Here is a 14,906-nt window from a genome sequence, read left to right as displayed (position 1 = left end):
TATTTTTTTTCTTAAATTTTTAATTTATTATATTTTAAGGAAACATAATTTTTACCAGGTGTAGGTATGGTACTATTTTTGTCCAAAATAAAAAACCTGAAAAGATAAATTTAACAGACTGATTTTATCATGAAATCTTGTTAATTTTCTCAAGATTGATAATAGTATTATGGGTACACGAGGGGGATTCATTTTTCTCAGGTGCTAAGATGTGGGAAGGGTCATGAAGTCTGTGACTACTTTTCCAATGCTCAGCTAAAGAATTATGTGATGGAGTGTGTATGTGTGTGCATGTGTGTGCATACATGCAAGTTTGTTGCTCTGGTCTTTCAATTTTTCTGTATATCTGAAAATTCCCCAAGCACCAAGCGAAGGAAAATAAAAGGAAACAAAGTGACCAAAAGCATACACTACTTAAGAGCAGAGAGGCTCAGAGATCTCCCGTCTTTCTACCTTAGGATTGATGTAGATGGAGTCCAGAGGCAGCCATATGAAAATGTCAGAAATCAGACTTCAAAATCTGAAATCAAGACACATCACAGAAAACAGTGGTGACAATGGTCTGTCCTAGAATGAGTTCTCCAAAAGGGTTTCTGTTCAGGCCCATACAAAGCTGGGCGGTGTTACTAAGCAGAACCAGACTCTTCCACCTGCTTAATGACCATCATCATCGCAGTACCTGTTTGGCTGATGATGTCACTTAAAAAAATCCTGCTGCTGTATTTGAAGCACTTTTCCAAAATCTGAGTGAGCATCAACGAGACCCTTAAAAACAGTGCAACAAGGGGGCTGAACAGCCATCTGACTTGACTCCATTCTCTCGTGAGTCTTGAGGTGGTGGTGACTCAAAAAGTGTGTCCCTACAGGTCATTCTTCAGGAGGTGAGGTATGCTGCTGTTCTGGCTACAGCCACCTGTCCCTGGGTCGTGAATGGTCATTACACACAGAGCTTTATAAGTCCTGCTCAGGGCTTTATGCGCAGTCTCTGATCGGTTTCCCACACTTGCCAGTTCCTGCAACCCAAGCCCAGGCCCCATGCTGCACAGAGGAAGCTTGAGAGAAGGAGCCACAAGGTGTACTTCCCACTGCCTGATGGAGTACATCACAGTTTCCCCTCTGGAGATGGTGAACAGTGCTTCAGCCACGTCTAGGAGACGTTTTTAATACACCAGCATGCGACTGCTACATACAGTGTGAACCTCTGACATCACAGCTGCTCCTGGAAAATGGTGTGTTCTAGTCTCTTCCTGACCCTTGGCCAACAGCATGGAGGAATAAATTTGGTGACGTTAAAGTGAGATTAACACAGTCATTATTTTTATCTAAAATATTTAAGGGAGTTGGTAGGAGCTCCTTATCTTCCCTCTCCCCTCTGCAAGCACGACACTTGAAAGGCAGAGAGCAGGGTTTCTGCAGGAGCAGCCCCGCATCTGCTTGGCTGAGACGCTTATGTTGCACGTAACTTGTAGGACATTCTGGCAAACATCCCAGATGCTCAGACTTCTTTTTTTTTTCCTGCGTTCTTTGAGCTCAGTGCTAACTGCTGTTCGCAGACAGAAAGCCTGCTGCAATTCTTTCCTCAGAACTGGCTACAAGAAACCTACCAATTATAGCCAAGAAACAGTCTTTCAAATACACATACACATTGTAATGTGGGCTGGTAACCAATTGGAAATGTTTTGATTTGCCCTTTAAGGCCAGAGGCAGGCACTTAAAGCAAACTCCTTGGATGTTTGGAAGAGCAGTTATACTAAATTTAGCATCCTAACCAGCCAGTTGGCATATATGTAGTGAAAGATTTAAAAGGGAAGAACTTCAACCAGTGGGAACAGAAGAGGCAGGTGGATGAAAAGAAGCCTACTAACAGACTAATAATACTTTTTTAAAGAAGATGCTCCAGGAATAAAACCTGCAATGGTTAGAATCGTTATTCCTTCCTTTCCTATAGAGATGTGAGATGTGTCATCGCTATTCATGAAAGATTAGGGCTGCTTGCTGGAGCATGAGCTCCCCATAATGAGGGGTCTTGTCTTCCACATCACCACTATGCCCTGTACTTAGCACACTGCCATGCTAAGAGATGCATGTGAGATACATGAACAAATCGTGTGTGTGTTCACTGGACAGAAGCTTCTGGGCTTATAGATAAGCACGAGTCTGTTTGCACGTGCTACTGGTCAGTGTCTTGCCTAGTCTGATGAAAAGGCTCCCACTGAGGATGGTGGACACCATGCTCTTCCTGCCTCGACGTCCTTTCCCTCTCCAACCTGTGTGTGTTCACTGCTGAAGACCTACAGACACACTATTTTCTGACTTAAGGTGGTTTTATAAGCTGTACCTCAAAACTAGGCACGTATAAGTGAGTTAAAGCACAGGGAGTCCCCACATTGCGACAACCTCGATGGAGGGGCAGCTGTGCGGTTGGCCTGGGGTCCTGCAAGGGCTGGGAGTTCCAGACCGAGGTGTCCCAGCTGCCACGGGTTGTAGGCTTCCTCTCAGAGTCAATGACACTTCATCAAAAGGAAGTAAAAGGATCCAAACTGTGCTAAAGTATACACATAAAACATAGAAATCTGAAGTTATGTTTATTGAAACCTCTCACATCGTTCTCAGCAGCTTGAGTAATATGCAGATTAGCCAGATGATAAAGAACCAAGACACCAGATACTTAGGGACCCAAGTGAAAGGTGTACCAAGCCAGGAGCTCCTCCTGTAGCATTTTGTTTTGTTTCGTTTTTTTAAAAAGATTTTATTTCTTCGTTTGAGAGGGAGAGAGCACAAGCAGGGGGAGAGGCAGAAGGAGAGGGAGATGCAGAGGCTGAGCAAGGAGTCCCATATGGGGCTCAATCGCAGGACCCTGAGAACTTGACCTGAGCTGAAGGCAGACGCCTAACTGACTGAGCCACCCAGGAGCCTTATGTTTCATTTCATTTTTATTTTCCCCACTTGCTGAATCTTAGATCTAGACATGACTTTCTACCACTTTTTTTTTAAGTCTTCCTATAAGGTTGCTTTAAGGAAACCATTGCACACAAGTGATACACCTGAAGAGCAATCTTGTTCGGTTTTGCTTACAATTTCAGTGAATTTTAAGCAATTGTCTTTGATGACATTTATCTCCCCTACTGTTCTTGGACTTTTTAAGATAGGGTCACCTATCTTTAAAAACAAAGCACACACACAAAAAAACTCCAGTCATTATATTAAGTATGAATGGCACTTGGGAAATAATAGCTCTATTATCAAGTAAAAGATGCTTCTTCAGCCATCCAATTCTTTGCCACAGACAGAAGCAGAAGTGTAAGTAATAAGGAGGCATACATAACAAGGATGTCTTCCAGATACCAGCATGGAAAGAATCAAGTGCTACGTGAGCGAGTCTCAAGCCTGTGAGGGAGGAAGGCGAAGTGAAGGTGGGCTCCGTTAGCTGGTGGAAGAGACTGCCACCCTTACCCACTGCTTGGCCTGTGGTGGCTTCCTTCAAAGTATTGAAATAGAAGTTGGGGGCCTGCTGCCAGTGACCTGAAAATGTCTATAAATAAAGAAAAAAGATCTACTTGACAATTATGAATAAAGGCTGAAAACGCAAGAGCACGGCTCCCAGTTCTACCAGTATGTACACATCGCTAGTGATTGGATCTTTTTGGATTTTCTTTCCATGCCAGGAAGGGGTAGGGAGCAGCAGAGCCCAGAGCCCCACGTGGGATCTTGTTGGAGGCGGTGGGTAGATGGTCAAGTGCAGCCCCAGGGGGGTGGGGTGTGCCTGTGAACCCCCACAGGTCTTCAGAGCTCAGCCCCCTGGGAAGCCAGGATAAAGAGCAGCTTGCATCAAGGCACTTCCGTACAGCTGAAAGGCTGGCGGCTTTGCTTCAAATCCTGCTGAAGTTAAAAGTGACCTTCTGTGTGTTGGAGGCCCACCCTCTCCCTTTACAGGTGAGGCTGCTGCGGCACAGAACGCAACGGGATGTGCAGAAAGACCAGAGAGTCTGAGGGAGCAGAAACAGAGCCGCGGGCGAGGTCTCTCGCCTTTCCTGCATTTAACACATTGAGCAGCGATCTATGGTCATGAACTGTGTTGGTATGACTTTCCTTGTGCCGTATGTATATATATATGAGCTTTTTATTGGCTTTTGAGGGCGTTAGTTGTCTTGAAAAATATAATTAACTCTACATAGATAATTACTTAAGAGACTTCATTAATCAATGTATCACAGCATAAAAATCTTGAGGTGGATATATCTTTAGCTTCTGGGGCAGTGTAATCACTAAACAATTGATTCCTCTACCTGATGTGTTTTATTACAAATAAATATATTATTTAATATCTTCCCCGTCACTGATAAATGCCTTTCTACCTAGAAAAGCGAGTAGAATAGGCAAGACTCTTCTGTTACAACACTGAAAAGGTGTCTTCAAGTGCATCTATAGTGTAAATGCCACAAATACCATAATCCCAAATCAACTGGAAACAAAAAAGCAGCAGAACATGCAGGTTAGTATCCTTTGCACAGTAGTAATTATGTCTCCTTTTGAGCCACTTGAAGACCTACTTGCCACCCAAGCAAACAGGGTAATCATCACTTTGTACACCCGCTCGGAGGGGACTTTTACTCCCCTGGGTTGTTTTTGCCTTTGATCCTTTTCTGGGTGAGATCCAGAGAGACAGCAAGGTGCACGACTGTTAGCTAGCATTGATATTTTTATTTTTTCTCCTTCCCGCTGGGAACCTTTCTCCCAGTGTTTGAGCAGCAAGTGTTTTACCAACAAGGAAAGTTTCAATAGGGCGGAATGGACCATGGCAGTCTGGGGAGAGCACAGTGGCGCAGGGCAATGACTCTGCAGGGGTGGGTTTATCTTTCAGGCAAAGCATCTGAGCGTGACAACCTCGGCCATAAGTTTCTAGAAGTTTCCTTCTCACCAGTTATAAAAAGTAACAAGATGAATTTTCTGTCTTTTGTGCAGTATGGCCTACCTAATTTAGGGAACTGAGTTTCAAACACAAGGTGGGAACAGTGACACGATGTCTATGGTCATTTAAATTGTAACAAAGGCCACAGTGTCAGTTGAAAAATGCCATACTTGTCTGTTTTTCTCTTGTTTCAGCCCAGACTGCTCATTAGTGATATCAGTGTGGAAGGAGGCACATCCCGCTTAGTCACTGGGCTGGAAACTGCTCTGAAACTTGGACTTGCAGTGATGGGCCAGTTAGAGGCCTCAGAGTAAAAAGATGTAGTGGATGAAATTATCATTCTAGCATCGCCTGAAATTGTACGGCTCCGGGATTTTTCTTTTTCTTTCTTTCTTTTTTTTTTTGAAGGAAAGCATTTATTCCACAAACATTTCTTTAGGACAGTATGCCAGGAAGATGTTGCCTAGACTCTTGCTTCACAAACCAGCTTTTCATGGGGACCTCTGGGGGAAGGGCTGAACATAGTCTTCCCTTAGCTAGGGCTGTGATCAGCGGCAGGTCAGCCTGGCCTGGAACACCTGGCTCCTGGGCTCAGGGGCCTTTCTCATCACCCATCCCCAAAGTACCTCCCTCCCAAGGTAAGGATTAGCCCAAGGTAATAAAGCAGCCAGCGCTCTGAGCATAGTTACCAGTAGCTGTTTCCGCCTAGACTGCGGCTTTACACTCAGTACCTGCAGATGAAGACCTCCCCCAAGGTTGAGATGTCAGGCAAGGGGAAAACACAACACAACCAGTCTTAGCAAGAGCAAGGAGACGCCATTCCCCACCCTCAGGGCGCCGGGGGGAACCTTCCCCAGGAAGACCAGCATTAAAAATGTGGTTCAAGTCCCCACTGGCCTCTGGCTTGCTTCAATCTGGTTATCACAAAACACGGTTTCATCAGTGATGAAGTTTTACAGAGAACATTTGACTTCTCCCTTTCTCTTGGGATTATTCCGGGAAGAACAATGAAGCTGCCTACAGCTAAAGGCTGGGCTTGAATGGAAACTGGATCAATCTAGAATTAAGTGTTGAGATAACACAAGAGCATCTCCTTCCTTCTCTCTCAACTGAATTAGGTCACTGCTCAGAAGGTGTGATCTGGGTGAAACTAGAGACCTTTTCTGGTCAGGAAGGCCAAGACTTTCTGAAACTGGACAATAAAATATTACTTGTGAAATGTGAGTTCAAGTTCTACGGGGAAACCAACAGGTTCGTGGCCCTTTGTAAGATTAACAATTGCATTACGTGCATGTGCCGATTTGAAAAATGGGCACACAAACACCCATGGGCTGAAGGCTCCAGATAACTGTCACTATAGAGAAATGGAGTAGAAAGCAAATGAAAATAACAAGCAAAAAAGAAAAAGGAAAAGAAAAAAAAGAGGAAAAGACTTTGAAGGCGCTTTTTCCATAGGAAAAAAATATTTTATTTTTTTAAGAACAAATTCAGTTTTGAAACAGACGTGGAATGTGACCTCACGGATTTTGTTTCTGGGAGCTGACTGCAATGTGGAAGTAAAGCATACTGAAAACCTATGACAGGCTATTAAAATAAAACGAAGAAAAGAAAAAAATATTTATAACTCAAGCATAATACTGTGTTACTTACAAATTGGACAACGAAATTTTAAATAAATATCCATGGTACATAATTACGGCACAAATATGCAGCAATTTGGCAACCTTTTATACCATTTTTTCCTCATTACAGTGCAAAGGGGGAATGACACTGCCGTTTAACAAGCTGTAGCTAAATACATTGCAAAATTCAGATTTTATACAAAACATCTTGCTTAGACTTTATAAAAAACCAACATTGCTCTATGTACACAATCTGGGTAAGAAAAGCCATTTCTGTCTTGTTTTCATGTGTATTTTTATTAAAAAGGTGAATAAGGCTACTGTAACACCCCAAATCCATATACAGTAAAATCTGAACCTATTTACAGCATCTTCACTTAAACATTATGGTGCAAATTCCAAAGTCAGGTGACTAGGGATGATAATACAAGCAAGGCATTTACAGTAACTTTCCAAAGCTGAACCAACTTCAAATAAAGGGACAGTTGGTAGATTGTCATATTCTGCACCAGACACAAAACAGACGCACAGAACACTTTTCAACTGGTTGCAGGTAACTCTTCATCAAATCATCTGATTTTTCACAGTTTAGCATATAACCAAAATGTAGCCAACCGATGAGACACACATTTGATTTCATTAAAATCAGACTATTTCCCATGTTTCCCCTTCTTGCCCCTCTCTCCCCCATCCTCAAGGTTACTTTTTGATGGCTTACAAGAAAATCTTGTATGGATGCACGGAAAGGAGAGGGTAGGGTGATGGAAAGAATCACATATGTACTGTGGCTGGTCGCCATGGCAACCCTCCACAGAACTATGATATAGATATATATAATATATATTGTAGATATATATTATACATATATGTACACATGTATACCACTCACCCACTCATACAGACACACACGCACTTTGGACCAACATCATTTTTAGGTTCAGGAAATAGAGAAGGAATGATTTCTGTGACAACTCATTTTTGCAGGTACTCACTGGAGGTTTGAGAACCTTAAAATGCTGTTGCTACATTTTTTTCCTCCCAATTCAGAAAGCAAAGTGTTACCATGGTAACGGGACTATGTTAAAGATGTCTATTTTGCATAGCACATAAAAAGTAGGTTTCCTGTTTACTCGTTTTGTTTCCCAGAAGGGAGGGGGTGGGGAAAGGAAGAGGGAGGGGGCTGGAACCAAACTGGCCACCACAGCCCCTGCTCCCGGGGACCTGGTGGGTTTCAGCGAACACTTCAGCCAGTAAGGCAAGGGGAAAACACAACACAGACACGAAATGCCGGGACATCTTGCCACGGTTCAATATGTGGTGCGGTCACATCCATTTCCTGGTGTTTGGGGCTTGCATTTCCTAGTCTAGGTTCCGTGAGATGCCTTCAGAGGACTGGGTTATTTTTGCATTTACTCTCGTTATTGTTATTTTGGGAGGGATGTTGTTTTTCCCAGAAGTAGCTGTCCAATTTTTCTTTTTTAAGCATGGAGCACTGGGACCACGCAGTTGCCACGAGTGAATTTCACATCCTCTGGCGTGATTTGTGTGCAATCTTAAAATATATATTAGTAAAAATCTTTTGCTTTCTATCCCTTGTGTTCTATATACCTATTATAAATACGTGCTATCTTCCTTTTCCCCCTTGACATCATTTATTTCCGTTTTAAGGACTTGAAGAGGTTTGCCATGTGCTTCACCTAGACACAGAGCAGCTGTGCTGGGGCCACGCTCAGTATCACCCCCCGCACCCCAGCCGGCACAGCCAGGACAAGGACAGCACCACCATAAACCCAAGTGTTAGGGGGCTTGATGGGGGAGGGGCGGGGAATCTGACCTACCTTTTATATAAGAGAATGCCTCAATAACATCGATGATGGACTTACAGCCTGTTTGACCTTTGGCTTTTCAACTTCTAGGTCAGATTTGGCTCTCTGCTATTCTCCTAAATGCTTTCCCTGTGTTTAATAAAATGTGATCAGTATAGCAGCTGAGTCTGCTTTAAACATCATCCAAAGCAGACCGACTCTCCCACAGCCTCAAAGCTGTACGTCTTATTGCCAGTACCACAACAGTCCTGCCCAAATCTGTCATCAGTGGCCCACTTGTCCCCTCCCTCCAGGCCTGTTCCTCTACCAACAATGACCCTTTGTTCTCCCCATTGAAGAGGGACTGTTTTGCCTGCACATTGCCATTTGATCAGAGCGGATTCCTTCAAAGGCACCCTACCCCACTGCGTGTGTTGTTGTGTCTCCTTACTCGCCTCTTAAAATCTCAGCCAAACCAAAGTGCTGTGCTACCTAATTGGGTCTACACCCCCTCCTCCGGACTCTCTGCTTCAGAGGCAGTGGCGGCTAACTGCATTTGCAGACAGCTCTTTCCCCCCTGGCCCACCCCCGGCCACGAACTCCTCGTCTTCCAGGGCTCACAGCCCAGCCTGGCGTCTGGTTGGGAGGCTCCTTGTTAGCAAACACAATTTCTAGAAGTGTGTTACTGATTCCACTGTAGCTGTGGTTGCAGGTGAGGGGGGCAAGAGACCCCAAACATGAGTGTTCCAGCGGTGATGCAGGGTGTGGAGGGCCAGGGGCTCCCCTGCCAAGTGTGGCAGGGCAGCAGGGGTGGGCCGCAGCGTGGGCTGGAAGCCTCCCCCAGCCAGAGGTCTGTGTAACAAGTCCGGGCGCTCCTCAGGAGGGGCACCCCAGGCCAAGGACAGCACTTCCGGGCGTGGCAGGGCCCCAGGGACACCTGTCTGCCCCCCACCCAGGCTCACCCACCCACCACTCGGCCCCCACCCCCCCACCTGGCCCCCCAACCCTCCCGCACCAGCTCCCCCCCGGCCTGAGTGACTGCAGCGCATGGCTTGGAGGTGGAGGGGTGGGAGGCGAGCTCCTGCAGTCCCGGCGGCAGGGGCACCTTCTCTGCCCGGCTCCCAGCGGCCCGGGAGCGTCCGTCTCCACCGCAGCGGCTGGGGCGCTACACACCAGGTAAGCTGTCCAACTCAACAGGGCTCTTCCGAGGAGACGCAGCGTCCCCCCCACCCCTGCTGCACTCCAGTCCAGGCGAGGCACGGGGGTCCTCACGCCCTCCTCGGGCAACAGCGGGACGGCAGGTTTCCTCCGGGAAAGCCAAGGCACCGCCGAGTCTCAGACCTTGTAGTAAATGTTGGCTGGGCTCTGGGGAGGCATCTCCTGGACTATGTACACTGGGTGCCCGTAGTCCCCGCTGACCTTCTCGTAGTGGGGACAGAACACACTGTCCGCAGTCCGCAGCGGGATGATAATGTCACTGGGCTCGGAGCCATTGTTGTTGCCACCGCGCTTGGGCGTGGCCAGCGTGCTGAGTGACAGGGTGGCCGTGTGCTGCGGTGAGTGCTTCCGGTGTCTCCGCCGGTACTTGAGAAGGAGCACTACCAGCGTGATGATGATGACGATGAAGATGATGCATCCTGAAGCAATCCCTGCGAATAAGGCCACTTCGGAACCCAGGATATTGTTCCCGGAATGTCCGGCACTGCTGCCGTCGGTGCTGGAACCTGGCGGGCAGGGAGAGACAGGAGCAGAGTGGTGACTGGCGGCCCTGAGCAAGGCCACACCACAGGTGCCAGCGGCTGCCAGACCCCAACAACACCCGGGACCGGTGGCAGAAGGCAACCCCGGGTCGTGTGCCGGCTGCTCCCGACCACATGGGTTATTGGTCATCCACTGCAGAGACGGGGCTGTGACGTTGCCTGGGGCCTTGTCTTGGGGCCCAGGCCGCAGGGACCACATCAGTGACACAGGAAGGCAGTGGTGGCAGTCTCCCCCCGGCACTGGCTTCGTGGGAATCTCAAACTGCCTGTTTTCTAAAGACAAGCCCTGCCCACTGGCACCCCGGCCCAGGAACGCCGAGGGGAGTGCTGGGGCCTGGGAAGACGTTCAACTCGTAACTCGTTTGTATTATTTGATTTACACCTAAAATATATTTGGAAGGCAGCAGAAACGCTCACACTGAACAGGCTGCCAACCCAAATGTTAAGCATGAAAAAATTGCCTGGCATCATTATATTATCCATTTATCAGTTTGTCACAAGAATTTGACACATCTTGTCACTGAAAGTTAGAAATAACAACTCCCCTCCTTGACGCTTGGGAAGAGGGGGATATATCGCTGCAGATGCTAAATTCACACGACGACCAACCGGGCGCACAGATCCCTGATATAAAACTGCTGACGTCTGCCCAGCAACCACCCCATAAAAATTTCATTAGCATGGAAATAAATACATAGCTATCTGCTCAAGGACTGTTAAGAAAATGAAGTTCGACGACAGCCAACTCTATCTGGTATTCTCTAAACTTTGGCCAAGGGATCCGTCTGGTGTTTTATTTTACACCGAAAAGGTGAAAAAAATTTCAATGATAACCACCTGAAAAACACGGCATGATGCAATATTTTAAGATGCTGCCACCTAAAATGTAGGAGAGGATCAATTGGGTTCTTTCGGGATTAGATATAATTAGATGAGGGATTAGGACATTAATTATATATACATTAACATTGGCTTTAAGCTAGTGTTGCAACCAGCACGATTAAGTGTCACCAATAAAAGTAACTTTGGTCTCAATGAGTGGTGCTCATAATTGGCACTGACATCTAATGAATTCTACTCTTCTGAATGCCAACCTTTCATGGGAATGAGTTATTCTGTTCTTACTGAGTAGTTAATAACAACTTACTAACAACTAACTGAGAACAAAGATTACCGACTTTGGAAACTACAAGTTAATCCCACTGGCATCCAAGTGCTCCGACGCTGTCCTTCCTCTTAAGACATGAGGCGCAGGGGACACCCAGACCTATCCACACACACTCATGCTGCTATACCTGGATTTGGTTTGACAAAGGGACTTGTTGTTGAACTTCTTCCATTTGTACCGGCTTCTAGTTCTGGGCGTCGTGTTGGATCATTATGCCTGGCTGACCCAGCGGAACTTGCATCTATATGAGAAAGAATAGATTACTTACAGCCCAGGGACATCTAATGAGATCTAGCTCTAAGAGCTGCTGGATATAGATATCAAGAGGCATAAATAGCAATGAACGTAAGATTCTTTATGCAAAGTACTGTGACATACAAGAATATAATTTTCCTTTTAAAACAAAACGGTTATACTAGTTATTTCAGAGGTTTAGATTGTGAGGCCATCTGTGCAAACTATAGGGATTCTTGCATTTGGCAGGCAGAGCATTGCAGATGACATTTCAATTTAAACGAGCAAGTTGATTGACTACTATACCAATTTCTAATTAGAAGAATAATTCTGCACAATAGGTTATCTGTATGTGAAAAGGCTCTGTGGACTAAAGTCTTCTGTAGTCAAGATGCAAAAATGGGCAAAATGGCAGAAACTTAGCTTTCATTCTGGATATCTTAATTGTTGAACCAAAGAGATGTTTCACTTTTAAGAAGAAAAAAAGTGTATATATACAGATACACATATAAGCAATGGACATCATACCTAGCTGACCTTAGTTTTTAGAGGAATCTCCAATAAAAGAAGTTTGTTACACTGACTTGAGGCAGTCTGTCAGTGGCTCAAGGTACAGAGAGAGGTCTGCTTTCAAAACTAAGCTATGAGTGAGTGAAGGCAGGCATTAACAGCATTGGTGCCACACTCGCTGGGGGCTGAACCAGATTACAGTGGCTTCATGAAGCAGCAGATGGTCTTTACCTTGTCCAACTTTCATGAGGATCTTCATGGCTCTTGTCTGGCACACCCCTCCCTCCTGGTTATCCAGGCCCTCCAAAGACCCATTTGATGTAGCTGATTAAAAATAAAATGGACAAAACAAAAAAATAAAGAAAAATCAGGAAATCAATAAGCCAAGTTTACATGAACATGAAATGTCTGAAAACAATTTGAAAAATAAGAATTCACTCTTAGTCACAAGTTTTCTGAAAGTATGGAATGCTGAAAGCCAAACATAAAAAAAAAATAAAAGAAAGAAAAATGGGTATTGTCAACACTGCTGCACGTATGCTATCTGGTTTCAAGTTCACTTCAGTGCTTTCTCCTTCCTTCAGAACCCACTGATTTAGTATTAGTCCATACATAAAAGGGACAGCATCTTCCAAAAAGCTTACTATTTCGGAGTCCAAGTCAGAAGAGCAAAAACAGTTAACACAGTCACTTTAAAACGTAATAATCATCCCACAACACCTGTTTCCTCGACTACAGATTTCCTGCTTCAAGAACAATTAGCTCGATGCTCCCTGTTTGCCAAGCATCCAAGTTCAGTAAACACTAAAAGAGGAGACTCCCCTACTTCCCCCTTCCTTCTTTCCTCAGCCTGTCTCGAGATGAAGAAGTATGCTAGTATTCAGGTCTTCAAATTCTGAGGTTTTCCTCCATTCTTCTGTACTCGACCAGAAATAGCGAGTGTGTTCTTATTACCAAGATGGACCTTGGTCAATCTCTCAAGCAGGCCATCCGTTGCAGAACAACGTGGTGGACCCAGGGGACTGCACACATCCTCTGCTCTGTCAGGGCCTGGTGACAACCTGGGGTATGTGGGGAGGATGTCTCCCAGCCACCTGCCTCCTGTTCAGCTTGATCGGCTTCCCACTTCAAGGGGATGGGGGTGGGGGCAAGGAGGAAGAGGAGGAGGAGGAGGAAGGACAGAGCACTGACCACTTTCAGTACTTTCTGAAAAACAGAGTATGCTCTGCTCTACTTAAACACGCTGCTGTTCTGTCTCCTTAGGACACTGCATCCTCTGAATGGTAACTAAAGCTGTAAAAAGACAGGCTGAGGAAGAGGATTTGAGTTATGGGTCAAGTTCCAGAAGAGAAAAGAAGGTGGAGAGTGCTAGACATTTTCATTCCTCCAAAGTTCAAGGGGCAAGGAACAGAAGTGTTTCATATACATTTCTGCAGTGTAAGTCATTTTCTGCTTTGATTATCAAAGGTCTGTCTACTAACACTGTACTTTTCAAGGCACAGAAACAAGGACAGAATTTCTGGTAAAAATAAATCCAAGACATTCTTTTAATGGGCTGTTTTCCAAATGGCAAACAAGGACTACATGCACACAGAGGAATATGCATGCTCCAGATAATTATATTAGCTGCAAAATAAGGCACTTACTTGTCTTTGTATTGAGTTACCAACTTTTACTTTCACTGTTTTCCTTCAAAAACAATGGCTGCTGGTTGTGGGTATAAATATCTCTTTGCTTATCTGAGTGTTTCCTTAGAAGTTTATAGTCTTACAACCATACCTCACTTCTGCTGATGCTGGCACTGCTTCTCCGGGAAAATAGGCAGCATTTGCCATAGTAATTTCTTGGGTAAAAAGTAGACAGTATCTTCTGGTAGACTGTTGAGAAAACGTCTGGACGAGGAGTGAAATACCTAAAAACTTCATACGCCTCAGTGAATCTAATAAAAAGCAAAAAACTTTTCTTCTCCGTTTCTCCCTCTGCTTTCCCTATAGTTTCCTCTCCTCCTAAAGGCAGAAAACAGTGTGGCTATCTAGGACCAGGCACTATTTTGGGAGCAGTGACAGAGTCCTGCTATAATCTTCACTTAATTATTTAAAGTTTTCTCAGTTGATCTGTCTCAGAAATGAGGATATGTTTTCATGCAGAAAAACACAGAAAGCTGAGGTCTTTATTTGGTCCATGGCTTCAAAAGTTTCATTTACCTAATTCAAATGGAATCTCAATGTTTTCTAAGTCATATGCACATCAATGTGCCCACATGCAAAAGTGCCCTCAAATGCACAGTTACAGGACTTAACTTTTTCTGGCAACAGCTTAAAAAGATGTTATAAATAAGATCTAAAGGGTGGTGCACAGAAAAAGGGGAGGGTTCAGGTTTATCTTAACCTGGAGATAATAAGGTCAAAGACTAAGATCTAAAAGGAAAATAAAGAATGCATGAGTATCAAAACAGAGCAGACATGGTAAAGAACAGTCACCTGGGATTAGAATTCAAAAGTGCTGACTGCTTCTCCTTCGTCAGTTTAGAAGCAAGCACAAGAGGTGCATGTCATTTGGGTGATTTTTTTTTGCTTTTCATTTTAATTGGTAGGTCAATGCCCTTTCTGAGTAACAATTCTTCCACATAGAGCTCCTTTTGGTTTACCGTAAGTGCTGTCCAAATGACCCCCAAACGTAAAGAGCTCCCAAGTATTCAAATTAAATTGCAATCTATTAATTTAGCACCCAGAGACTATGAGATGGTAGGAGGGAAATTGTGTAGCAGAATGAACCTGCTTTGCATCTTTAACAGGTGAAACATTTTTATTCCTGGGGGTAGGGGTGGGGGGAAGCCTTCTGGCCCTGAGTTGCACGGAGAAAAATGGAAGGCTATGCCTTTGCAGGGTTCTTGGACTA

The 14,906-nt window shown here is 44.9% G+C and overlaps 1 protein-coding gene across 1 annotated transcript in view; it reads right to left on the bottom strand.

Annotated features, from left to right (window-relative positions):
- Positions 1–6,353: 6,353 nt before the first annotated feature.
- Positions 6,354–14,906, bottom strand: part of EFNB2 (ephrin B2) — a 45,241-nt gene continuing 36,688 nt past the window's right edge. The window contains exons 3-5 of the mRNA XM_041731111.1: positions 12,240–12,332; positions 11,392–11,505; positions 6,354–10,060 (exon numbers count right to left, since the gene is read on the bottom strand). Coding sequence (XP_041587045.1) covers positions 9,672–10,060; positions 11,392–11,505; positions 12,240–12,332 — 596 coding nt within the window. The 3' untranslated portion in view covers positions 6,354–9,671. The remainder of the gene's footprint in view (positions 10,061–11,391; positions 11,506–12,239; positions 12,333–14,906) is intronic.

This window comes from Vulpes lagopus, chromosome 16 (assembly GCF_018345385.1).
Source record: "Vulpes lagopus strain Blue_001 chromosome 16, ASM1834538v1, whole genome shotgun sequence".
Lineage (NCBI taxonomy): Eukaryota > Metazoa > Chordata > Mammalia > Carnivora > Canidae > Vulpes > Vulpes lagopus.
Note: the sequence above shows the minus strand (reverse complement) of the source record. Positions and strands in the feature narration are given on the sequence as shown.